Raw genomic sequence first — 25,805 nt, 5'->3', positions numbered from 1 at the left:
GAGTTTGTGGAGTTTTAATGGAGTTTGTGGTAAATCTCACTGATATAATGATATAATGCTAACAATATAGTGATATGTTAATAAAAGAAGCTTCATTACTGTACAGCAGCAGATGGTAATGTAAACACAGCATGAACGGGTCATAACTTGTTTGGGAGCTGTGCCCATAGAGCCAAGATTTCAGTTCATGAGTGTGCCTGTGCACTGGTTCCAGCTGAGTGATGAACACCTCTTAAACAAGGTCTCCTGTGCGCACACATGCTGATAAGCACATTTTGTACTTTGCATTTGTAAGGAATACATACAAATACGGAGGAAGCAGGGCACAACTGCAGGGCAATCAAAATAGTGGCAGTATGCTGTTGATCTTATTGGCATTACTCTCTTCATTCTGACCCAATGAATTGCAGCATGAACTTGAACTATTTGACCTCGAGATGAGCTCAGTTGGCCAGAGCACGGTGCTAATATGACCAAGGCTGGGGTTTCAATCCCCACATGGGCCATTCACTTAAGAGTTGCACTTGATCTTCATGAGTCCTTTTCAGCTATGAATATTCTGTGATCTGTGTCTTAGAATTTGCCCCACAGCATCCATTGCCTCTGGATTTTGCATTACACATATCTATATTTCCATAGAAAAATATATAAGTACACATATTTTATAAAATTGTAAATATATTTAAGATACACTTACTTTAAAACTGGATATATCTTAAAATGGTTATCCCTGTATATGTGATCTCATTATTATATACAGCCTCATTAAACATGATAATTAACTCAATAGTTTAAGAAGTGATGAAGAAAATTGTCTTTTGAAGAACCATCATTGATAGCTATAGGATATAATATAGAAGATAAAGTTTTTTCTTTTCTTTAGTTGTTTGGTTATTCTGAAATAATACGTAATTTTCAATTATTGATATACAATACTATATAGGAACACATTATGCTACCTATCAAAGTTCTGAAAAATAAACCAGCCCTTCCTGAAAGTCATCATATTTAATTGCATGTTTTCGGGTATACTTTCTATTTATTAACACCCAAGAGGATTTAAAAATTATGATCTTTTGAATACCTTACTATGACATCCAGCAAATTCTGTGTTTTATTCTTAATTATATAAGCTTGTAATTTAATTCAATACACAAAAACCCCCATTTAACTATGTAAAAGCAATTGTGTCTAGTTGAACTATAGGGTTTACCTTTGCTACATGAAAGATGTTACATTGTTTTAGCTTTCACAATAGTGTTTAGTTCACAGTGACCATGGGCAGTACTGCATCAGCCAAAGAGCTCACAGCACAGACTTAAGTAACTTATTTTTTTACCTAGAATTTGACTCATGCTGGATGATAAACCATTGCAATAATGCCATAATGATGTGCAGTTAACCACTACAAACAAATAATTTTTTATGGCACTTCATTCTGCGATAAGTCTATTTATCACAGTTATAATAAAACAAAATCGAAGATGTATTCTTTTGCCTTGCCTTGAAATTTTGGGAGTAGATTTTCACCTGGAAATGATAATTTTATAGCTTGTATCCACTTTTTCTTTCATGTATTTTAGGAAATCAAGTTTACTATAAATTTGTGGAAAGTAAGCTATGGAACAACAACAGAAAAAGAAATATATATATGTATCTTGTATCTACCATCACTAGTGAGAAGTGATATGGTCAATGCCATGTGTTTCAAAAGCCATCAACCATATGAAAACCATTGTAAAATAAAAAGTGCTTGAAGTTGCTTTGTGAGCCTTTAGAGTGATCATTTTCAAGAACTGCAGCTCTTTCTGGATGTTGATTTGTTTTCATTTTTGTTTTTCTGCAGCTGCACGGGATAATTGCTTCTCTTTAGTGAAACCTTAGATGTGCTCATAAATCATCAATGCACAGAAAATACTGTAGCAAATATTATACAAGTCCCAGAAAACCCGTGGGAATTGGAAATACTATGGAGGCATAAGAAAGTGTGAAATTTTTGGAAACTACAGAGATATCATTTGTGGAAACAGAGGCTACTGTCTTTTATATCATCAGATGTGAACTTCAACCCTTGCAGTACTGTTGATATCTCATTCCTTTCTTGAGCTCTTTGGAGAAATATTCAGGCTGTTAGTCAGATAGGAGAAGCCCTTCTCAAAAAAGAAAAAAAAAAAAAAAAAAAGAAAAAAAAAAAGTGATTTTATTCAAAGAAGTACCAATGATCCTAAGTTGAAAAGGACTAGTTTAAGGATATAATTTTTGCCATCGACTGGATGAGCCACAGCTCTCATTACCCTCACTACAAGATTACTCAGCACCTCATACCACTGAATTCTGCTGCCATTTTAGTCTTCAGGTCTTTGGAGCAAATCCATAACCTCTCCTCCTTATTTCAAAATGTTACAACAGGATGTAATTAAGTACAATTAACAAGGAGGTCAAATGGTCATCTGATAAACACTGGTCCAAACAGGCAGCTTGAAAGGTCAGGGCTGCTAAAGCCACATAGTATTGATGGGAAAGAATATTATGATTTAAGGGGAAAAAAATTCCAGTGGCTAAAACTGAAGAGATTTACATGCTTTCTATATTACATACACAAAGCCATGCACACAGGCTGATATGCATGCACACATGACTCAGAGAGACACAAGCCTATATTCTGAGAACAAGAGCTAAGCTAGTCACACTTCCTCTTCATTACACCAAAACACAAGTCTCATTTTTGTGCTTAAATTCTTTTTCATTTTCATTATTTTGTAAACTGTCTATTTTAAGAACAACCAACTTGTTGCCCTTATAGAAGAGCCCTTTAGCCCTTTCTAAAATAACATTTGAGATCACCATGATGAAATTCAAGGTGTTGTGAGGCTTCTAGAAGCAAAGGATTTTACGAAGCACACAGCCAGAGTAAAACAAGGCTTCACAAAAAGAAAGCTATACCAGTACTCTGCAACTTCAAAGAATGACAATGCACAGAACAGACGATGAACACAGGAGTATTGGCCCATCCTCATTTTATGGACTAGAAAACAGAGGTACACTGTTTTCATTTTCTACCTGAAGCTCTTCAGGATTTTCCTATTAGGTTGCTCTGACATTTCACTCTCTGACTTGGCTGAGGGTGGAAATGACTCACTGCAAAACCTTTGCACACAATTAATTTTTATGTATGAGGCAGCAAGGTAACCTGGTCAGGAGCAGCAGATTAACCTTTGGGATCACTAGTATGTTATGACTTGTAGTTTTTGACAAATATTCCAGCTGAGCTAACCTTGGGAACAACCTTACAGAGCTATGTTTCTGCTGGATCTCCACCATCATAAATCACCCCAAAGACTGCAGCTGCTATGGGGTTGTACACTGGGCTTGGACTTGCTCCCGTAGCGATATCATCCACACTACTGTTCTCACACTCTTTCAATTTCTCAGATAGTTTTTTTGGAAACTGTGCCACCAGAATCCCATGGCTCTAGGGACCAGATGCCACCAGATACCATCTGCGCAATGCCCCAAAATCAGAGTCCCTGCTCATTCAGTGTCCCTGTTCCTTCTTTTTCTAAGGCCTAGAACAAAACAGAGCACATATTTTTTCCAGAATTTTGTTCTTTGTCAGAACAGAATTTAACACCTCTACATCCAAAAATGATGCCATTCATAATTGAAAAAGTCCAGTAAAATCAGGTTTTGAAATTATTTTGCAGTATCTTATAGCTGCATACCCCATGTGTATTTCCCCTCCATTTTTTAAGAAATAAATGTTTTAAATGGATATGCCAGCCAAATTGCTCTTAATTCACAATAATTACTCTGGAATAAGGGTACAACATACCAGATCATATTAATTTAACTTCATTAATTTGGCTACAGTCAAATACCTGTGAATTAAAACAACAATAATTTCATCTAATTAACCCAGTCAACAAACAGATATAATTACAGAATCATTGAAGTTGGAAAAGACCTTAAAGTTCTCATGGAGTCTGAATAAGTAATATTGTTAAGCCAGATAAAGATAAACCTTACAGAAATTTCAGTTGTTCAGATTTCTTCCTCATCCTAATTCTCCTTGAAAAAGAGAATTATGTGGAATTTTGCTTCTGCTAAGTCACTGGTTATTAGCTGCAGATACATATGAACCAGCACTAGTGTCATGGTTAGTTTTCTAGGTTCTGACTAATTAATGATTTTTGCCTCAGTTTGCCTTGAATTACAGCGGGAAAAAAAGGTAGAGCCGCATTTTGGTGAGGTATCACACGTGCCTCATATACCACATGTATTAAGTGGTATAGTAGTAGTCAATGAAGCCAGGTTTGTGATCTATTGCACCAGAATAATTTCTCAAAAAGAGATGGGAACTAAACACTTGAATTCACCTCTTGGAGCATCTCTCAATAACTGGGAAATTTCTGAGGGGAGAGCTGAACTATAAAATCTTTCCTGTTCTACTTATATTGCAGTCATATTTTGTATAGAAACTAATACATGATTCAGTACAAAACACAAACCAGCTCTTGCTTGGTGTACCCCACCCACAAACTTAAATAATGTAGTTGTCAGGGTTGACAGGTTCTGCCTGCTGTAGCATTTCTGTGTTTTATAGGAAATTTTAACCAGGGGTGTTATTTTAAGAGATGAGCAAATGGGGAAACCCCATGGCCTAGCCAATAAATATGAACTTTAGGTGCAATGGAGCACTCATAAATATGACTCAGAACAAGGGGATTCATTGTTTCTGCTGACCCCTCTTAGCTGCTCCTCTGATCTCAACCTCTGTGTGCGTCATGGCAGCCCTCATCCTTTAACCTGCGGTTTTTAAAAGCAGCTTCTAAGTTATTTATGGCTGCAAATGTTAGTAGCCCGTCTGTGTACTTCCAGCACACACATACCGAAGGGTGGGGGGAGCTGCATTTTGTTTTGCAAGGATGAAAAGTTTTGCCTAGGAAGCCAAGAGCCTGAGGAGGCCTGAGGTAGCTTCTCTGCCACAAGGGAGTCAGAAGAAAAGTGTTCCCTTTGCCTTCAAGGCATATTCAGATAAGAATCCCACACCTGAGCTAATTTTGCCTTTCATTTGTACATTATCTGTCTTTATCATGCTCTTTGCTCTTTCTCCATCTGCATTCACCTTCTCCCTACCATGATGAACCATTCCACTTTTGTAATTCTACTGGCAAGGGAAATGCGCTCAGTGCTGCAACATCACGCTCCATGTGAGGCACAGAACAGTGGGGCTAAATCTTCCTGCAATTTCTGCAGAAGCTGTTGCTCTGTTGTGAACTTTTCCCATGCCCAGCAGGTCTGCATCCAGCCCTGCACCTTGCCAGTTGCCTACTGAGAAGAGGGATGTCCTCCTTCTAAAGCCCAGCCTGTGTGCCATTCCTCTGTCATGCCTGCTCTCATTCCTTCCCTCTCCATCTCCCCCTCTGCCGCCTGGTCTCACCACTTCTCAATCCTTTCTACAGCCAAATGCCACTGACATAAAGTTCAGTGACCCTGCATAGGCAGCAGGGGTTAGAGACAAGGGAAAGGACAAGGAGGAGAGGATAGGGAAAAGTGTGGGAAATAATTATGAAGTCTGGTAGCAGCCAGAGCTCTCCTGAAGCCCTGGGGAGCCTTTCTTCAGCCGGAGGCTGCAATTGGCACTTCATAAACTGTTCATTCTCAGCTATGCGGAAACACCAGATGACACCTAGAATGATCAGACTACAATCAATCAATTTTTTCCAAATTCTAATGGTTTGTGGGCCTATGAGAGCAAGCTGAAAGGAACCGCCATGGCTAAAAAGAAAAGAAAAAGGAACTGCTCCTGTCATAATTACCCCCATAACTCAGGCAGTAAGTAAGTAGGTAGCCATGGTAAAATTCTTTGCATAACTTAACATTCAGAGAAAATAATAACAGGAGCAGTAAGTGTGGAAGATGACACAGATTCCAAAGTTGTCCAGTTATCTAAGAAAACAATGCAAAGTTAGGGAGAGAACCAAGAAGCTCTCCATCCAGTCCATGCCAGAATTCCTCCCCTAATTCTCTCCACACAGAGATGTCTCCACAAGCCTGCCTCTTCTCTTTCATGGTTAGCCAGAGTCACTGCCAGATTGTGTTTTCCTGGGAAAATATGCACTGTACAATACATACAATCCCCCAAACCCCACCCAAAGTCTGTGTTTAGTCTGGAAAGAAACGCTTTCTAAAGAAGAAGCGGAACTGGGTCAGCCGTTCTTCCCAATGGGAAAAATATTAATAATAATATATATTTTTATATATCCATACATATATATGGCTTTTCACCATGCACGTCTAACCATCTGCTAAATCAGTTTCTCTTCAGTTATCTGCAATTTCTTTCAAACCTGTCGGCAAGGAGAGTCAGACAGTTTTATACCCCAGTTAATGGAGAGCTTGACATTTCTTTGGCTGGGTAGATACAATAATTTACTCGGATTTAAAGTGTTAACTTTGGCAAAAAAATTAATTGACAGTTATAAAAACATTATTTTGTTAGATGATATTTATGGATCACACAAACCTATTTTGAGGTAGAGTTATATAGTTCTTAAGATTCATGTAACTTGAGAGATTTCAAAGGAAATATAAAATATTTCTATATAAAACAACAAATGTAGTGTAATTTTAAAAAGGGATATGGAGAATATTTCTTGCTAAAAATTAAAAGCAATCTCTAAAAACCTGCTCTGTCATTTTCCAAAAATTGGATAAAACTCTAATGAATTTTAAGTATTGGATGAGGATTTTTAGCTCATGTCATCCCGTGAGTAAAGTCCTTTTTTTCTAGAAACAAATAAAATTATTTTTCAAAGAGTTGTCTTAATATTTAATTTGATCATAGAAATTTATTTCATAATTGATAGTTATTTGTAATGTCTGACTGTACTAGGTCACAAAAAATACATTCCATTCACTGAATGGGTGACAAAACTTTAATAAAGGGAAAAAAATTCTTAGTATTTCAAGATGCCAAGTGATGTCTACTTTGGATTAAAATTAAGTGAGACCTGCTTGATCCAATTTGCTCTAAATGTTAGGTAAAAGAGTGAAAAATTACAGCTTATTGACTTGGGGTTGCCATTGAATAAAAGCTTCGCAAACATTTTCTCATTTTTTTCTTCAATTCCACAATTAAAGACATGGAGTCTATTTGCAATTTAACAAGTTTTATCTCTGTAATAGCATCCCTCTGTTCAAGGCAAGATACAAGCGCTCTTTCCATCGCTTCAGCTAAGGCTGTGTCAATATTTTCATTAGAAGCCTGCGTTTATATACTAACACTGTACCACAGCCAAAGAAATTAATGTACGGTTAAAATTTAGACAGCAGCATCTGAAATCCTGTGGAAAAGAAAGAAAGTGTGCTCATTCCTAAGCTTTAGGAAAGAAGTTAATGATCCTGAGGCCTTTTTGCGTGTATCCTTCAAACCCCTTCCTTAGCTCCTGGCATTTTATAGCTTAGCACTCCATACTCCTCGCTGATGATATGTTAGCTGTGAGTGGAAGGTTGTAGAAACTGAATTAGTTTAATTTAAGAAATGAGCTACTATATATGCTCAGGGTCTGATTGGAGTAAGGAATCCTTTCTTTTTCGTATGTAACAAAAATATATTTGTATAGGTATGTGGTGTGGATTGATGTACTATAGGTTTCTCAAAGTAGCTGTAAAATTTGTTCTATGCCATGTTAGCATTCTCCAATGAATACAAAGGGCTATAAATCTTTTGAATTTATGTATTTGCTTAATGATTCAGGTTTTAAAGATGAATATAATCTGTAAAACAGTGTTCAAAGTTGGGATAGAGAAGCTGGAGAAATATGAACAGCCCTCTGTACCTCAGACAAAATTTCCATTGATTTCAGTGTTTGGTTTAAGAACTGAACACAGCAAGTGTGGTTTCAAAATTATTCTAAGATTGTGGAATCATTCACATTGTCTGTGAAGAAGAAAAAAATGTCTTTCTGGGGTGAACTGGTTACTTCAAAAATCTCAGTAATTATTGTATCCTTCTTAGCACATGTACGTCGTGCGCACACAATACAAATTGTACTGTGCGCTTCACATTCAAGATTTCACAATTAATTTTATATTCCTAAAAAGGAAGACAGAAAACCACAAAAGCAGATATATATCCCTCTTTTCATGGAAGGTTCATATCAACTAACAGGAAAATATGAAGAAAGAAAACAGACTTGCTTAGAGAATGAAACAATCTGTTAAGAGAAAAATTAATACATATTGTAAAAAAAAATGAAAATACAGATACTTTGAATGCCATGAGAAGGAACACCTAAGTACAGCGGATTTAATGATCACTTTGATGAGAATGGAAAAATCAGTATTTGAAACATTTAAATGTAGTTTACAAAAGTGCTGCTGTTTTTTCAAGCCTCATCCCTGTAGATCTATTTTATTCAATCCCCCTCTTTTTGTAAGAGGTGAAGAGTGGGAACACTAACATTTATCTTAAAAAAAATCCTTCCCTAACTAAATCTTGAGTGAGCAAAAAGTGACTGCATAAGTATTATTTGCCTATTCTCTGGGGAACGGGGTATCCTATATATGTCATTTTGGGAGACCAGCCAAAAAGAAGATGCCAGAACACTAAAGACTCGGGCGTTTGCAGTAATATAATAAAATATTATAATAGGATAAAAAAACACCCAGTCAGGAAAACAAAGTTCTGAATTTGAAGGTGATATAGTCAGATCTTTGAAAATCCCGGTGTGTTTAGTGGAAAATTTATTCTTTGACTGCTGGACCAAACCCAGTTAACTCCTCTGTTACACTCATCAATATTTATGGAGAGATGCCAACACACACAGTCTTATACAAAGCACAGGACAATACATAGTCTCTGTCCTGTTGTATCTTTCAAGAAAGAAAGAGATGGAAATTCTGATATAAATTCCAGTAGAAAGAACAGGTGTTTACAATTTTAACTTCAGGAGAAATAAATTCATTCTTATTTTTCTCCCTGGTTGCTTGACAGAATTTTGATTTCAGTTCCCTTGATAACTATTTTCTAAATTTGTTTTTGAAAATGTATTTGTAGCTCTGACAGGTTGGGGTTTTAATCAAAGTTAGCATATAGATTTAAATTTTTACTCTTTAATATAAAAATATTTGCTTTTGCCTATTTTTTCTTTTCTTTTTAATCTTATTCAGTCTTTTCAATTCTTGTGCTTAATAATTTCTATCCAACATCTCAGCTACGTATTTCTTGTTTCAATATATACATCCCAAATTGTTATAACTGGTACAACTATATACAAAATTTCAATTTAAAATATCATGATGATTAATAGAGTTTTATAATTACATATTATGTAATTAATGGTGTGCAAGTATGAACATGGTGAATACTATTTTCAGAGCAGATTTATTTAATGCAGGTTGACTGGGGCTTCAATTCTAAATCCATTTGAGTTATTACTACACTGCATCAGCACAATTTATTGATTTTAAGGTACAGCATTAGCATTCACTTATCACTGCATATTTTTCCCCATTCTCCATTAAAAGAGCTTGCCCTCATCTGTCACAATCTCATACTGCATAAATCAAATAAAATGGTTACTTGTTTCCATGATTTATTTCATTTTTATGTTAATTATACTGAACATAGGATTGTTTAATAAAAATGTTGAAGCCAATCTATATTGGTCATCAATATTTTTTACACACTTTACACTGTGGAATGTGTGACATACCACAATATCCTACTTGTATGGCAGGGTATTTAAAGTGAATTAGGATTTAAACTAACTTAGAGCTGAGATAAATTTTAACTTTACAGATGCCAGATTAAACCTGATATTTGCACAGTATTTTATTATAAGTTAATGGTGTCTATTAATACTAATCACTAGAAAAGTACAGCATCTCAACCCCAGTTTCCACAGTTTTGAAACATAAGATAAGCTTTAGCTTCACAGAATTAGTTTCTTTAGGCAACACTGGCATCCCAACAAAAATAAGACAAATATTAAAAAATTCCTACCCTAGGTAAGACACTCAGTGGAAACCTGAGTTCTTCAAGAGAAGGTTTTTGTCTGGGAAAGCCCAGTAGGATCAGCCTAGGACATATCTGACACTGAAACTTCAAAGACTTCTACTCATTCACTGCAAGAAGTCCTATTGTTATCAAAGACATTTCTGAAATCAAAGGGTAGGTCCCATGTAAATAGTCCTCAGGGATGCTGATGGAATGGACCCTGATGTATTTACAGAGGGTACTTCTCAGGACACACAAGGAAAATTTTTGCAGCATCGGTGCCTTGACTAATGCTAAGGATAAGAGCGTTTCTGATTTTTCTGTATAACTTTGCTATTTTAAATTCTGCTGACTCCAGATACTCTGGGTAAATTGAGGCACACAATGTTAATTTAAAAGTAATACATGAGCAATATATAACTGTTTTGTAGTGATAAGGAACACATATTCCAAAAACAGATTCCATTTCTTTTCTAACCTGCTATTTCCGGAGCAAAAAACAACAAGCACATGTATTTAGAGGTGTAGACATCGGCTACTCTTAAGGAAAAATATCTCAGACTTGAACACCTTCTTGTCAGCCAAATAATTAATGAAAAGTGATTTTATTATTATGGCAAATAAACTCTAGATTGTTACTTCCCTTGAATTTCAGTATTTGGAGTAATAATATTTACAAAAAACCTGGTAGACGTAAAAAGTCTGTGTGTGTTAAAAGAATGAGTGTGTTAAAATGAAGGTATTTTGGAACTTGTGCCACTGTTAAAAAGTTTCTACAGAAAGCATTATCCTGAAAAACAAGAGTTCATCAGAATTTGTACCGGCTTATTATGAAAATCCAAGTTTTCAATTAAACCTCTTGCTATTCAAGTCCGATGAGATGTGGCTTTTTTAGCCACATTTATGAATCCTGCAGCGTTTCAAATACTAATAAAAATACTAAATGGATTTCATGAATTATGTGCAGCTTTCTAGATAAGATTTAAGTTGCATTTTAGTAAAGAAATCTGCAACTACTTTTTTTTTCCTAGAATGTAGCTGGCAAGCATGTTTATTACACTCAGAAGCCACTATAATTTAGTTTTATCCAGTTTTGTATCTGAATTTATATAATTTTCAAAAGTATTCTTTGCTTGCATGTTTCTGGTGTTTAATACTCTACTTGTCATTTAATTTATTTATGACTGAGAAAATAAGAACCATTGTAGATTTTGAGCACCATAGCACTATAATAAAACACAGCCTGTTGTTATTAAATAGAAATAACAAAGGAACAGCAACAGATTATTTAAAATCCATCCATCCAATTGAAAAGATAATAAAACTCTGAAACTCTGACTCTTAACAAAAGAAAAATACTCCACTAAATAACCTAAGAATCTTTTTTTTTTTTTTTAATGGTTTAACTTTTCCCTTTTCAAACGTTTCTAGGCTTTAAAATATTAACAAGTGATGTTTGTTCATATGTAAGCTTTAAGGAAAACACTGAGGGAAATAACTGAGCAATAGGCATAAGTGTTTGATTTTTAGAGATTTAAAAAAAAAAAAGGAGTTAGTTGGCCTAAGGCTAGAATTTTCATTACATCAATGAAAGAAAGAAAACAGAAGCCAGCAGAGGGAAGTTATAGAAACTGACTTTATATAAACAGTGAGAAAAATCTTTTTCCATGGCCACCTACAATGTAGCTACTTTACCATCCATATGATTTTTCTTTTACCAGTGGCACAGCAGCCTGGGCCCCATCCTGCTGTTTTAGAACAGGTTACAGTTCGGCTGAGAGGTTTGCTTTTCACAAGATCAGTCTAAGAGTTTTTCAGAGAGAGCAAAACCAAAAAATATTTCCACATACCTAAATTGACAAAGCTCATGACCATGTCAGCATCATTCAGAAAGTTGGTGTCGTGCAGGCTGGCTAAAGGAGGATTCTGTGTGGTCAGGGGGGTCATGCGAGATAATTGTATTCTCCGCGAATATCCATTTGGAGAGGCAGGGTATCCTTTTCGTATCCCTCTGCTCTCCCCTGCCATTGATCCCTTTAGTGAATACTCCAGCTCCTCAGAATCCTCTTCATTTGTCATGGCATTATACAGGTCCAGCATGAAAAGGGGTGCAGAAGAAGCCTGCTTTCCTGGTGAAAATGGTCTGGGTCTGTGAGGTAAACCCAGGATAGAGAGAATCTCTCTCTGAATCTCCCTTCTCTCATGGTTCCGCAGCCTCCTGTAAATAAAACTCGAATGGACATGATTGTCTCCTAAACCTCCCTGTGCGTGACCCACCAGAACCCAGCAATTCCAGAGTAAGCCCACGAAAGCTTTGAGCGCAGTTAGGTTCATCTTTGAAAAGAAAAAGAACAAGTAAAAAAAAAAAAAAAAAAAAAAAAAAAAAACCAAGAAAAAACAACAACAACTTTTCTCCTACTTGTTCTGAGTTCCTATGAGGTCTGCTTTCCCAGTAGCTGAAAAACAAAATTTACCTATTCTTCATGTCAGTGTCATCTCTAAACGTAACATCGTAACATCTTTGGTGATTCCTCTCCCCCCACCCTGTTTAAATATTATGGAATGTGTCAGGTTGCAGTTATTTCTAAGAAAGCTGAAATTCAGGCTTCCAATTTTCCACTGTTGTTATCGTTTTTTCTGCATTTATGGAGCAGAAGACCAGTATTTTGTCAGGCACAAATGACCTAGGCATTCCTATATAAACCTTAGATAACCAGGTCTTTGGTGGGGAGCTGTATTAGCAAGAGATGTTCTTCTGACACATTGTAGTTCCCAGAGTTATCTTCCCTCGTTATTCTGAGTTCTTCGTACACCTTGCGCTCTTCCCAAGATAAAATCCTGAGTCACAGATTTGTCTTGATCTGTACCTTGGTGGTGTAACACATATTTGTCCAGCAGCCTGGAGATAACTTTAACATCTTTTAAATCGCTTGAGTGTAAAGTAATTCTAAAGCATGTACTAATCAAATTAATGTGTTGCCATGAATTTACTTGCAAAAAATAACCTTCTGTAATCCATTCAACCCTTTTCAGCTTCTGAACTGTTATTTCCAACTGTAGCAGGCACAAATATAACAGCTCTCTTCAAGAGAGATCTAAAGACTAATGTAAGCACAACCCTGCTGGGAAAGAAGAGGCTTCTCATTGTAATTTGAAACGGGTATAGCAAAAAAGTCCTTAACCCTTCTCTTGCCAGACAGAGCTTTAAACTTTTCCCTCATCTCTCCAGTTTACAGTAATATACCTGATTTTGGCTATTGCCTATTTTTTTCTTAACAGCTTGCACAATCAATTTTAACTTTAACAATTTTAGGATATATAGATGGCTTAAGCTCTTGTGAGCCTCCTTATGAGTCTATGGTTTAGTAAACCTGAGTAGGAAATTCTCATAACAGGCTAAAATAGCATCTCACTAATTCAAGTAAAGTTTATGTTTTAGGCAAATTTAGCAAACAAAGGTGACCTTTTTAATAAACTCTGAAGGAAATTTTGTCAGTGAGGCTTGATTCACTCTTTTCTAAAAATGTTAGGAATGCAATCTGAATGAAAACAAATTTATTCAGGAAGCAAGATTTCAAATTGTGCACAGCCAATGCTGTAATTATGGTTATAGTCACAACTTTCATAAACTGTAATTTGCAATGATAATTTATTCAAAGAACATTTTTATTCATAAATTGCTATACTACTTTTCCCAGTAAATACGAAAAGCTGAGATTTAATCCCACAGCCTGTTATTAACTGAAGAAGGAAAAAGCTTAACTGAAAAAATAATAATATTAAATAGATTTTAAAGATGCTGCCCATGAAGTTAAGGTTCAGTGTAGAATTTTTTGACAGCCAGTAACTGGTATTTTCCTCTCACTAAAACAAAATCACCGTGTTAAATTTCATACTGCTCAGATTATTGGTGGTCATTTTTCTTGCAGCTAAAATTTGCCTTTAGCCTTGAGAGGACTTTATTTTGATGAAGGGTAGAAAAAAGGGACAAAAAAAGGGGTTTTGTCAACATGAAGTTAGGGGAAAAAACTAGGTATATCAAATCCATTCCTTTGGGTTTTCCTTTACATGACACCTACTCTGCAAATCTTACTGTCCTTGAGTAAACTTGAGAGTGTGACAGCAAGTACAGTCACACCCTAAGAAGCTGGGAACAATTTATCTAGCATATTAAGCACAAACAAGCTTTACAGTCTGTCCAGCCCTTGCCTAAATACAGCTGATTCTCTCTCATAAATCAGCACATGTAATGAACAATGTTTCTCCAAAGAAAGGATTTATCTCATGCTAGACCTGCTTAATTGGCACTAAAATTAGGAAGATATTTAGCAAAAGTCTTGATCTTCTTAGCAGAAGAGCAATCACAATAAGAATACATTTTCTTTCCTCACTAAGGTGTTCCTTTAAAATCTATTTGTTAAAAGAGAAGTATTATTTCTTAGTTTTTCTTCTTTTCACTTTTTCTGCTCAGTCAGTTGCAATGACACATGAGACTTTACCATACATATGTCTTTGCTGAATTTGGTGAACGCATATCCTGCAATAAGATTTTTAACTCTTTTTCAGTAATATATTTCCTTTTTTTCCCTAAGCATTCATAAAAGCCATTGGATTGATTGCTCAGAGGATTTAAGTCCTCAGCCCATCAGTATGTCCAGCAACAGAAATTTCCTATGCCATGTCACTAGAGTGTCTGAAGTTCCACATTAGTTTTTTTTTTTTTTCATTAAAAAAGACAAAAATGCCTTTAAATTTGAGGATATTTTTATGTAGAAAAGAAAGTTTCCAGACAGAAACTAAATGAGAACACATCGAAACCAGTAATCATATTTTTGATGAAAAGAGCTCCTGTTATTTTTTGATAGACCCACAACAAAACAAGTAACATAAATACAAAGCATTTGTTTTACAATAACTTGCACTACACTGAAACACCAAATGTCCCGGACTAAAACACAAAAATAATTTTAAAAACGTTTTTATTAATGTAAACATATGTATGTCCTTTTGCATAAGCCTATATTCCACAAATACACATTCTTAGCATGGGTATTTCATACAAGGCAGACACAGCTCTAAAACTGAAAGTCTTTGCTAATAAAGGTATAGGTGTCTGTAATCGCTGATAGACCGAGCCCATTTTGCATTTCCAATATGAAACAATTAACTTCTAAAGAAAAGATGCCATGTACAATTTCAGCATGTCAAGATATACACAGATAGACTTCTTTCTTCCCCTGATGCTGAACCTGGTAGCGACATAAGAAATCACCTGAACAGCCCTTACCCAGCTCTTTAAACATAAAAGGAAGACTAAAATGGCTCCAGAAGTGAGCTCCCCTTAGGGATAGATATCTGACAGAGGGGCACCTGGAGAACAGGGACTCAGAGGCAGGAAAGCAGCAGAGCACCGTGCAGGCACCCTGGCAGTACAAGATAGGAAGCAGCTGCATGAATTTCTTAAACGATGTGGCATGTATGCACATGATGAGTGAATTCAGAGCTCATTACATTTGTACTAATCTAAACAATGTTAGAGAAAATATCGTAAGGGAAGTAATGAAACCTGGGGATCCAGATCTTGCCAATCTTGCATTCCAATGGATCACCATTCACTATAAGGGTGAAAAAAACATTAGCTACCCAGCAGACCACTGTAATCTTTAAAGGTAGAAGTGGTTTTGTGGGAAATGCCCACTACTCAAAAATATCTAAAAAATCAGTGGATGGCTACCCAGTGTAGAATCCCTTTGGTTCTCAATGTCACATCAACAGAAGGTGACTCCCCACAGCAATGATTCTCTGAAAATTAGGTTAAAAATGCAAACCCTGTTCAGGACATTTGCAGTCTAAATCTGAAACGTATGCACGCACGCATAATGATTCTGATGGCCCTTTACCCCCTTAATGACCAGCTGAATTTGACATTCAGATCAATAATATGCATAAACAGATGATCCAGCATTAAAAATGTTTAAGTCTGTTCTTGTTTCCTCCCTGCAAGGCTATTGCTGCAAAAGGTACATGGAGAAAGACTCCTATAAAAAGATTTCATAAGAGCTGGAGAATAATTTGTTGCTAAAGTTACAGATTCCCCAGCAAAAAAAGAAAGCACATAGTCTGGACATCTCCTGGGGAGAAATGTGACACGGACACCATAATTCGGCAAACCTGCTACACTGCCTGTATCCAACTCAGATTTACAGTGGTATGGACTGCATAAGGTGTACATTTGAGACTTCAGACATAAGTATGTATGCATCCAAATATTCCAAATGTCCAATCAAAAAACCTTGTACAACAACTTTCACTCCGTTTTTTATTTTATTGAGTTGGATGTTGTATGACAGACGTATTCTTACCCTGCTAACATAAGAATGAAGCAGAAATGTATTTTTCTGTATCATTGAAAAGCATGTAATGCAAAGATAATTCCATTTGTAATGGGCAGAGTGTGAAAACTGGTAGAATTAACTGCAGAAATTAGCAGCTGAGACATAAATTAAGTACAATGTTTACAAACCCCTTTTATTCAGCGTATTGTTTATTTAGAGAGAGTACTTCCATTTTATGCTACAGCAAGAGGAGTCCATTGCAAAATAACACTTACTATGTGGAAGTGTTCAATTCTTAGATTAAAGTGTTATTTGTTCATTTACCAACCACTTTTCGTGTAGCAAATGAGTTTTTCATCTAGGTGTTTAAAAGCACAGGCAAAATCACAAATCAGCCTAGGAGGTAAGTCATCAAGCATTTTGTAGATGGCATTTAATAGAACACTTTGTTTAAAATTTACAGAAAGGGCTCCAGCTTAAAGTACAATAATTTGTGAAGTTTGTTCTATTCACAGTACATACACAATGTTGTAAAACTATCAGCACAGAATACTCTGCAGCATTAAAACTATAATTTTCTTTAACATTACGAAAATTGAGAAAAATAATTTTGCAGTCTGCCGGAGGACCTTTTAGAAAATTATTGTATTCAAGGACTGGGAAATAAAAAAAGCAAACGACTCCTTTCATACATACACTTCAGAAACAAGAACAATAAAATATACAATTAATAATATGATTCAACATCACAGTGCTATCTATCATTTGCATAATTTAAAAACCCAAAAAACTCCCAGAAACCCTCTTTGGTTTACAATAAGCCCTTAATTGTCTTAAAGGGAAAAAAAAAAAAAAAAGGAACTGCACTAAAGCAAATACAAAACACTTGGACAAGAGCAGCAACATTTGTAAGTAGTAAAGCATTTATAAAAAAGATTATTCTTGGCTCAGCTTGTAGAAGGGTTTTATTGTGCCCCAGCTGCAGACTGGTACCTGCTGGTCTCCTTGTTCTCTGGCTGCAGCACGGGCGTAAGTATCTTGTGCTGTTCCCAGGCTGGTTGAAACACTTTTCCAGGGAACTTCTTCGGCTTCTTGCTGAAGTTCTTTTTATTTTCAACTACAGATTCATACAGAAATTAATTTCTAAATGGATAGGTAGCTGCACTGCACTATTGTTCATATCGTGAAATACTCTACCTATCTAAATATAGGAATTATTTCTTCCCTTGAGCATTTTGCTACTCTGTTCCATAGCCGTGGTTTTAGCACCTCTACTGGCAATGGGAGAGAGCAGCAGTCTCTTCATCTCTCTAAATTAGTTTTGGGTTTTTATACCATTTTCCCGTACTTCATTTTATATACACTCTCCCTCTCTTCCCAGTGCTTTCTCCTATTACGTCTCTCTACATTTAGTCTGCTACTTGAATGTGCTGCCTCTGATCCTATATGGACTTTCTTTTCAGCTTTCTAAACTTTAAATCTTTTTTCCCCACCATCTCCATTTTCACATTTCTTCCTTCTTTCCTCACATATCTGTAGACAGATGTTATTTTCTTCTTTTAAAATTACTTCCTTTGTTTTGCAAAGTTTCCCCTTTTGTAAGAGATCGGCTGGCCTCTCAGGCAGTAAAAAAAAGAAGCTGTTGCTTCAGTACTTTGAATTGAAAGTGATCAGTACCATGAATCACACAATCCTTGAGAGACTAGTAATCTCCTGCTGTTGGAGGAGGATTTTGAAAGAAAAAGATGTGCATGGTACAACTGCTAGATTATGTACACCCTAAAATCTTTGGTATGTCCTAAATGATCTTTCTACATAGAATTGTAGAATAATTTAGGCTAGAAAAGATGTCTAAGATGATCAAGTCCAACCATTAACCCAGCACTGCCAAGTCCACCACTCAATTACCTCCTGAAGTGCCACATCTGCGTCTTTTAAATACCTCTGGGGATGGTGTCTCAGCCATTTCTCTGGGACAGCCTCTTTCACTGATTGACAATCCATTCTGTGAAGAAATTTTTTATCTAAACTTCCTCTGGTGCAACCTGAGGTCACTTCCCCTTGTCCTGTTTGTTACTTAGGAGAAGAGATACACCCCCACTTCCCTAACCTCTCCTTTGAGGTAGTTGAGGAGAGCAATAAGGTCTCCCCTGAGCCTCCTCTTCCACAGGCTAAGCAACCCCAGCTCCCTCAGATGCATCTCATAGGACTTCTGTCCAGGCCTTTCACCACCTTCAATGTCCTTCTCTGGACTTGATCCAGTCTGGCCCAGAACTGGTCCCAGCACTCCAGGTGTGGCCTCAGCAGTGCTGGCTACAGAGCGACAATCCCTGCCCTGGTCCTGCTGGCCACACTATTGCTGATACAGCCAGGATGCCACTGGCCTTCTTGGCCACCTGGGCACACAGTGGCTCATGATCAGCCAAATGTAAACCAGCATCCCCAGCTTTTCCACTGAGCAGATTTCCAGCCACTCAGCCCCCAGCCTGTATTTCTGCATGGGGTTGTTGTGACCCAAATGTAGGACTCAACGCTTGGCCATGCTGAACCTTGTGAAATTGTCTTTGACCCACTGATCCAGCCCACCCAAATACCCTTTTTACAATCCAGCATATCGACACACCTGCCCAACTTGGGGTCATCCACAAACTGACTGAGGTGCGCTTGATTCCCTGGTCCAGATCATTGACAAAGATTTTTAAAAGGGCTCGTCCAAATCCCTGATCCCTGGGGAGCACCACTAGCCACTAGCAGTTACCAAGTGGCTGCAGCACCATTCACTACCACTCTATGGGCCCAGCTATCCAGTTTTTAATCCAGAAAAAATGCAACTGTTCAAGCTGTGGGTCTATTTAATAAGCCAACATGTTATAGCACTGTGGTGGTAAAACAAATCAAGAAAAGTCTTTAAGATAAAATACTGTTTTCCTGAATTTCTCTCAGTCGACCGTACTCCCTTCTAGCATAAAATGCCTTCATCTTGCAATATTATTACAATTGGCCACGGCTGATGAAATTTATTTAATTAACAATGGGTAACCGTTGCCAGCATTTAGTACAGCAGTCTGTTCAAACTGGAATTCGTTAAGCTGGCAAAGCAAAGGAATAAAGTGAAAAATCAATTTATGCTGTTGGTCTAGAAAATCAGTTTCTTTCAGATGTTTGTTATGGTGGTTGAGAAAAACTGAAGTATTGGAGAAAGTATATACCTAAAATCTGCAGTAAATTTGCTGCAAAATCTTTACATTAAAGTTGGAAGATTATTGTAGCTACTAAGCTTTCCTTTATGTAGCCAGAGGTCGAAAACATGACCTGCATGATGTTAAATAGAGTGATCCAAGTCTCTCGTAAAGTAGGCTTAGGCAAGAAGTACGATTTACATTGCAGCTCTTGCATTTGAAACGGCATTGTAATCTAAATATGGAAGAGACATGAGCAGTCCTTCATTTCTGCTCTTTTAGCTTTACTATTTTCAGTGTTTTTTCCTTAACATTTAGACCTTTAAATTGGAAAAAAATGGTATTTCCTGAAGGAATTCTAGCTAAGCCATGCAAATTATGAAACAGCTACAGATGCTGGCTGAGACTGCAGGACAGTGTTTGCCTTTGGGAAGTGGACTCACGATGATATTTTCATAGATTTTGCTATCTGTTGTCATCAAAAAATTTATCTGCCTCTCTAGAAACAAGCATTGAATCACAAAAACCAAACTGAATCTTGTTCATGAATAGCTTAGATTAGGATGATACATATAATAAAAGTACTTCTGCATAGCCCAAGCATGTGGGTGTACCTTCTCATTGTGATTTTTCAGAGCAGATGCCAGATATTTTCTGTGCACTTTTTCTCCTCTTTATCACCTTTAGTGAGAAAATGTACACTAGGACAAATCAATGAGAATTTTCTATGACTTTTAGGCATTTTGGATATTTTCTGTATGATCAGATGAAATGAGCTGGCAGAAAAAAACTTCCACCTTTGAGATGTTGTTGCCTCCTGGCTCTATCTTCCTTTGGCATGAGAAGTGTGCTAGAAATGGAAGGTCAGTCCCACCGCAGAATTTTGCAACGATTCATTCTTAGGCCCAAGGTTAACTAAATTCTTATTTCTTCATTGTAATTCAAAGCTAATCAGTCTTCATTATTTCTGTAAAGTTTTGTGAAGTTTGTTTTCCTATATTTATGGACATTTAAAGAACTAAAATCTTCTGCTTTCAAGCAATGACTGATCCTGTTAATGCAGACAAAAAAAAAAAAATGTGTTTATTCTACAGAATAGCCAGAGAGCCTCAAAGCTGTAAAACTTCTGGCTTATTTAGTGCTCTCCTGAAAAGCATAAAGATGACCAAATAGATTATTCGTATTAAAAAAAAAAAAAAAGGGGGGGGGAAGGGAGAAACAAAACTTTTCAGTCTAAGAATTTTGTTTCCAAGTTCAATCTAAAATCATGTTTTATGACTACATTAAAAATTGCTTTAAAATGGGGTTTATAATGGAAATGGTGACAAACTTAACTATGGCAGCACTAGCAGGCGCCAGCATAATTACAGTCTTCTCAAGACATAACTTATTACAGGCTACACAGCAGAGCCAGTATTTTGTATTTTAATTAAGAAACCTGGATTTTGTTTGTAATAATTGACTGCTATGCTGCCCCTCTTGCCAGGACGCTCTTTTACAAGAGACTCTTGCCTCTAGTAGTCTTTCTTTGTTAAATATTTTAAATACATTTTATATTTTTGACCAGAAGATTGCATGCATTTTATAGGTCATTATTAACTGTCTCTTGATGACTTCAGTTGTTCTATATTTTTTTAATGGGGATCTTTGTTCTTCTCATCTGTCACCAGAAAAGGTTTACAGTTTAGGCCTCTGAGAAGGATAATACTATAATATCCATGTTATCTGCCTCAATCTGTACCATGCAGGCCTTCCATAAGAAAGCATTTTCTTTGGCAATGCGCTCCTAATGCCTTAGGCAGGCACTGCTGACCTTGTTACCCTGAGATACCAAAATAATTAGAGTGTCTCTCTGCTGTCCCAACAAGGGCATCCTGTCAACTTCCACCATGTGAGACAGAGAAGCACAGTTCCTGGCACCGAGCTGTATATCGTACTTGTTACAAGCTCCTTGTACTTTCCTGAAATTAAAAAAGATGGTGCACAGTGGTCTGCGAAACATCAGCTGTTTGTCAGTGTTGGGGAGGGGCAGCCAGGCACTGCCACAGGGCTGCTGCCACCTCTCAGCACCTCAGAGCCTCAGTGGCCTCAGCTGGCCATGCTCCCCCACCTGCCTTGCCCTCACCCTCACCCCTTACCTCTGCAGCAGTTGCTGCTACAAACATACTCCCTCCGTTTTCCATCTTTGCCTTTGTTTCTTCATTTCTTTCAGTTGTTCTTCATGTTGCAGGAGTGTGTCCTCCACAGCCAACACTGACAAATGGGAGCAGCTCTGCCATTGGAGATGTCTGGTCCACAAGCACTAGGTGGTAATTTTGACAGCAGGTATTTAGATGTTCAGAGAAGGACCTTGATATGCACTAAATTAAGTAGCTCACACCAGCCCATGTGCAATTTAATATGCTGTAGCTTGGAGGCATATATACAAATGAGATCTATAGAACCATTTGGCATTTTTAACTGGAAACAACATATGAATTGAAGCAGTTCAATATGAACAGCAGAACAAACAGAATATTTTTCTCAATTTTTTTTTGTGTTTTTTTCTATGCCTGACTGGCACTGAATACAGCAGACTCAGCTAAAAGCACTGTTCACAGTCTCTTTCTTTCTCTCTGTTTGGCCTCGGAACAGTGCTGTTCCAAATAACACTATTCAATCGTTTTCCCCCAGGACTGTCTACCAACCAGAGATTATCAAAGTTAATTATGTCACTTCCTTTCTTTTCTCCAACACACTTGCAGACTCGGAAAAGAGACAAAGGAGTCAGCCTTACCAGCAGATCTCTCTCTGCTTCCTCCTACAGAAGTCTGCCTCCTGCCAAGAGGACCTTCAACAAGACTGCTGCTTTTGGGTCTTCCAAGTGGAGCACAGGGAAAAAGAGCATAGGATATAATCTACCACTACATGGTACAGGAAGAAAAAATATCTAGAAAATAGTGGCATTGTCTTGTGATTTTCTTTTGGATCCTGAAGCACTTATCAGTGTTACCAAAGAATTATAATTATGGCCAAACAGATGACTAAAAATGGGAAAAAAAAGTTATATTTTGTGTCCTTGGAGAACAAATCCAAAATGAAGAGCAAATGAAGGAAGAAATAGCAAGTAAATCCACAGAAAACACAAAGAAACTATATCACAGGCTTTTCTTAATTATCTATAATCGAGAAATCAAATATCTTAAAAATCACTCTTCACCAGCTATTTATTAGGTGGCATTGATTTCAACTGTGTGAGGGAAAAAAGCTGTAAAATATGTTTCAGTGATAACACTCAGGCAGAAGAACTGATGAGCAAGCAATAATCTGCAGAATGACTGGAAAGGATGAAGTCTGAGCCTAGAAAGCCCACATCTAGCCAAGGTCCAGTGAGGTCTCTAGGAAAAGGAAAGTCTATTTGATGCACTGGTGGATGATTTTCTGACTTGCCCCCTGCTTTTAATCATGAGAAAGAAAAGGCTGTATGGGAGATGTCAAGCAAGTTCCAGTTCAACTGATGCCACACACGGGAAGGAGCAACGTTATCCAGGGAAGTTGTCAGCAAGAGAGGAACCTAGCATCTTCCAAGCAGGGTTACTGAGCTGAGAGCAAGGAATCAGGATGGGGCATGACTACCAGACTTTAGCGAACATAGTAGATTTGAGGACTGCTAATGAAGTATTATTGCAGTAAGTGCTAATGTAGGTTCAGTTCTGTAATCTTTCCTCTGCTTGGTCATATGTTAAAACAGTTTTTTCAACTGATTCTCCAATTAAAGCTCGAGCAATATTTCATCATGCAGGAAATGAGAGAGACCAACAAACAGACTGCATGTGACAATGCAAAAGAAAAAAAACAGCGTCATGATCTGACTCCTTTATCCAAACTGACCAGACTGATTGCCTTGACATCACGTTTATCAATTCCACATGTTTTATGGGGAAACTTTTTATAATTCCCAGAAAAGGATACCTACAAAGGTGAAAGCAGAAACTAGTAGAATTCATCTCCTAGGAGTACGTATTTGACTGCAGCAGTTTGTCATTCTGTGCCATAGAAGGGAAATTAATATGCCCTTTTAAAAGCGGCAAAAACTTTTGAAAAAACACATGTATTTCAAAAACAAAGCTTATAGAAAAAAGGTGTGTCAGAAAAAGCAAATAGAGAATAATTGTCTCTCTGTGGTCAAGAGGAAGACAGCTAGACAGAGAAGTTCTTGAACTTCCTCAACTTCAGATCTGAACTTCAGATTTTCCTCTTGAAGCACCTTGTAATATGAACCTGAGTTATCGTCAAAATTTAGGCTACTCAGGAAGAAGAAAAATAATTAAAAATAGTATTAGGAGTCATTGCTAGAAAACCAGAATTAGATGTCAGTCTCCCAAGAATGATACACAAATAGGAAATTAATTTGTGCTTAAGTCTAAAATCTCTGCCACTAGATATCAAAACCACAAAAAATATAATAATTAAAATAAATTTTAAAAAAGTAAAATAGAAGATTAAGGATTTTTATTGGAAATATAATATTATTTTACAGAATTTTTCAAAACAGAGACTCCTATACAAAATGTACAAGAGCTAAGAGCAAAAGCTTTTTTTTGTTGTTTACCTGACAGGAAACCACTTCTATCTCATGCGTAAATAGAAGGGTCATTAAACCTGAGAGCTCAGAAGGAACTGAGCAACAGGATTATGTACTGTCATTAGCAGTTGTGAATCCATTTGCAGGTTCTGCAGTGATCTTCTGTTTGTTCTCTGAATGCAGTGTGGAGCATGACTCCTTCTCAGCTGGAATTGTTCTGGCGACTTCTGTCATAACATTGGAATGATAGGAAATGTTGGCCAAATCATGCAGGCTTTAGTCAGGCAGTGCACCTAATTAAGTCAGTGAGAGATTTCACCTTCATTTGAACTGTGGAAATGGGTCTGTTTTCTTTATTCACTCGCAGAACATGATTCTTACTGTTTGTATGTTTGTTTGTTTGTTTGTTTGTTTGTTTTATGCAGTACTGAAGGATAACATAACACTGTGTGGCTATTTAATGAAACAACAATACACAATGTACCAACTCCATCCTTCATAGGAGGGCAGCTGGTTATAAAGGTGTGTGTTACAGCACATACTTAAACTCATTCTAATCAGCAGCAAAATGTACTCTGGCCCCATTCCAGCAGAGCACTCAATCATTTGCTTATCAGTTGAAAGGATAACTCAAATGCTCCAAATTATGAACACGCTTTTATGCCTTGTTCCATCACACCCAGAATGTTTGCACTATTTGCTTGGATTAATATTAACCAGAGACTGTAAGAGATGAAATGGGGGAGAGGGGTTTAGAGCAAACTGACATTCCAAGCACCACAACACACAACTGCAATATTTAAATCCTACTAATAATTTTCAAATGGTTTCGTACAACCACCTGCTGAACAGATGAGATCTCTGATTAGAAACTTAAGCCTCTGGTGTTCAGGAATACTTTTTTTTTAAGAAATAACCTTGTTTTTAAGTCATCCGAAACCATTCCACTGGCATTCAAATTGGTGTCATCAGTGTTTCCGTTTCCTGGGACGAATACTGAAAATGTTCTAAGGTCTTTGTTTCATAAAATTATTTCTCTTACCTGCTACAGATTACACAATATCCATAAAACCAGGACCTCTTGCAGGTAGCCCCAGCTGTCTGAGGGTGATGTCTGAGTGAGGCTACCAGTAGTACTACTGATCAGATTCCACTCTGGCAGAGCTTTTTTTCCACAGTGGCCTTTCACTTTCTGAACCATGGACATGCCCTACTTTTAGCCATTGATTTATTTGTAATGAAATAATACTCAGAGAAATAATTATATGATAAAGTGGTAAAGAAATTAATGCCTTGTATGGATGACATAAAATATTACTTTAAATTACTGCATTATTTGATAAAAGGGAATAAAAGGAATGCATCAAACCAGAAAACTTCAGTCATTAAAACTTAAAAAGACGGTGGCTACAGGCAGTTAGAGATAAACAAATGCATACACAAATAATGATAAATACTTGGAAAATACTTAGAATATGCTAGAACCTAAAGTCCATCAGAAGAAAAAAAAAGGAAAGTAAAAAAAGCAAGGGATTCCTGAAGAGAATATATTTTATAGAAATCTCTTCATTGTATCTCAAGAAAATACACAGACATTGTTCAGTGTAAGTTTTTAAGGAAAAAACAAAAATCAGAGTTGATGTTATGGACCAAAGCTTTGTGGTTAACATCATGCTGCAAATGTATCATCTTTAGGTTACAAACCAATATTTACGAACACCTTT

At 36.8% G+C, this 25,805-nt stretch overlaps 1 protein-coding gene across 2 annotated transcripts in view; it reads right to left on the bottom strand.

The window, feature by feature from the left end:
* Positions 1-12,337, bottom strand: part of BMP5 (bone morphogenetic protein 5) — a 55,142-nt gene extending 42,805 nt beyond the window's left edge. For both annotated transcript variants that reach the window (XM_040059417.1, XM_040059418.1), the window contains exon 1: positions 11,854-12,337. In XM_040059417.1, coding sequence (XP_039915351.1) covers positions 11,854-12,337 — 484 coding nt within the window. The remainder of the gene's footprint in view (positions 1-11,853) is intronic.
* Between the last annotated feature and the right edge of the window lie 13,468 nt (positions 12,338-25,805).

The sequence above is a fragment of the Hirundo rustica genome, chromosome 3 (assembly GCF_015227805.2).
Source record: "Hirundo rustica isolate bHirRus1 chromosome 3, bHirRus1.pri.v3, whole genome shotgun sequence".
Lineage (NCBI taxonomy): Eukaryota > Metazoa > Chordata > Aves > Passeriformes > Hirundinidae > Hirundo > Hirundo rustica.
This window is presented reverse-complemented; position numbering and strand designations above follow the sequence as displayed.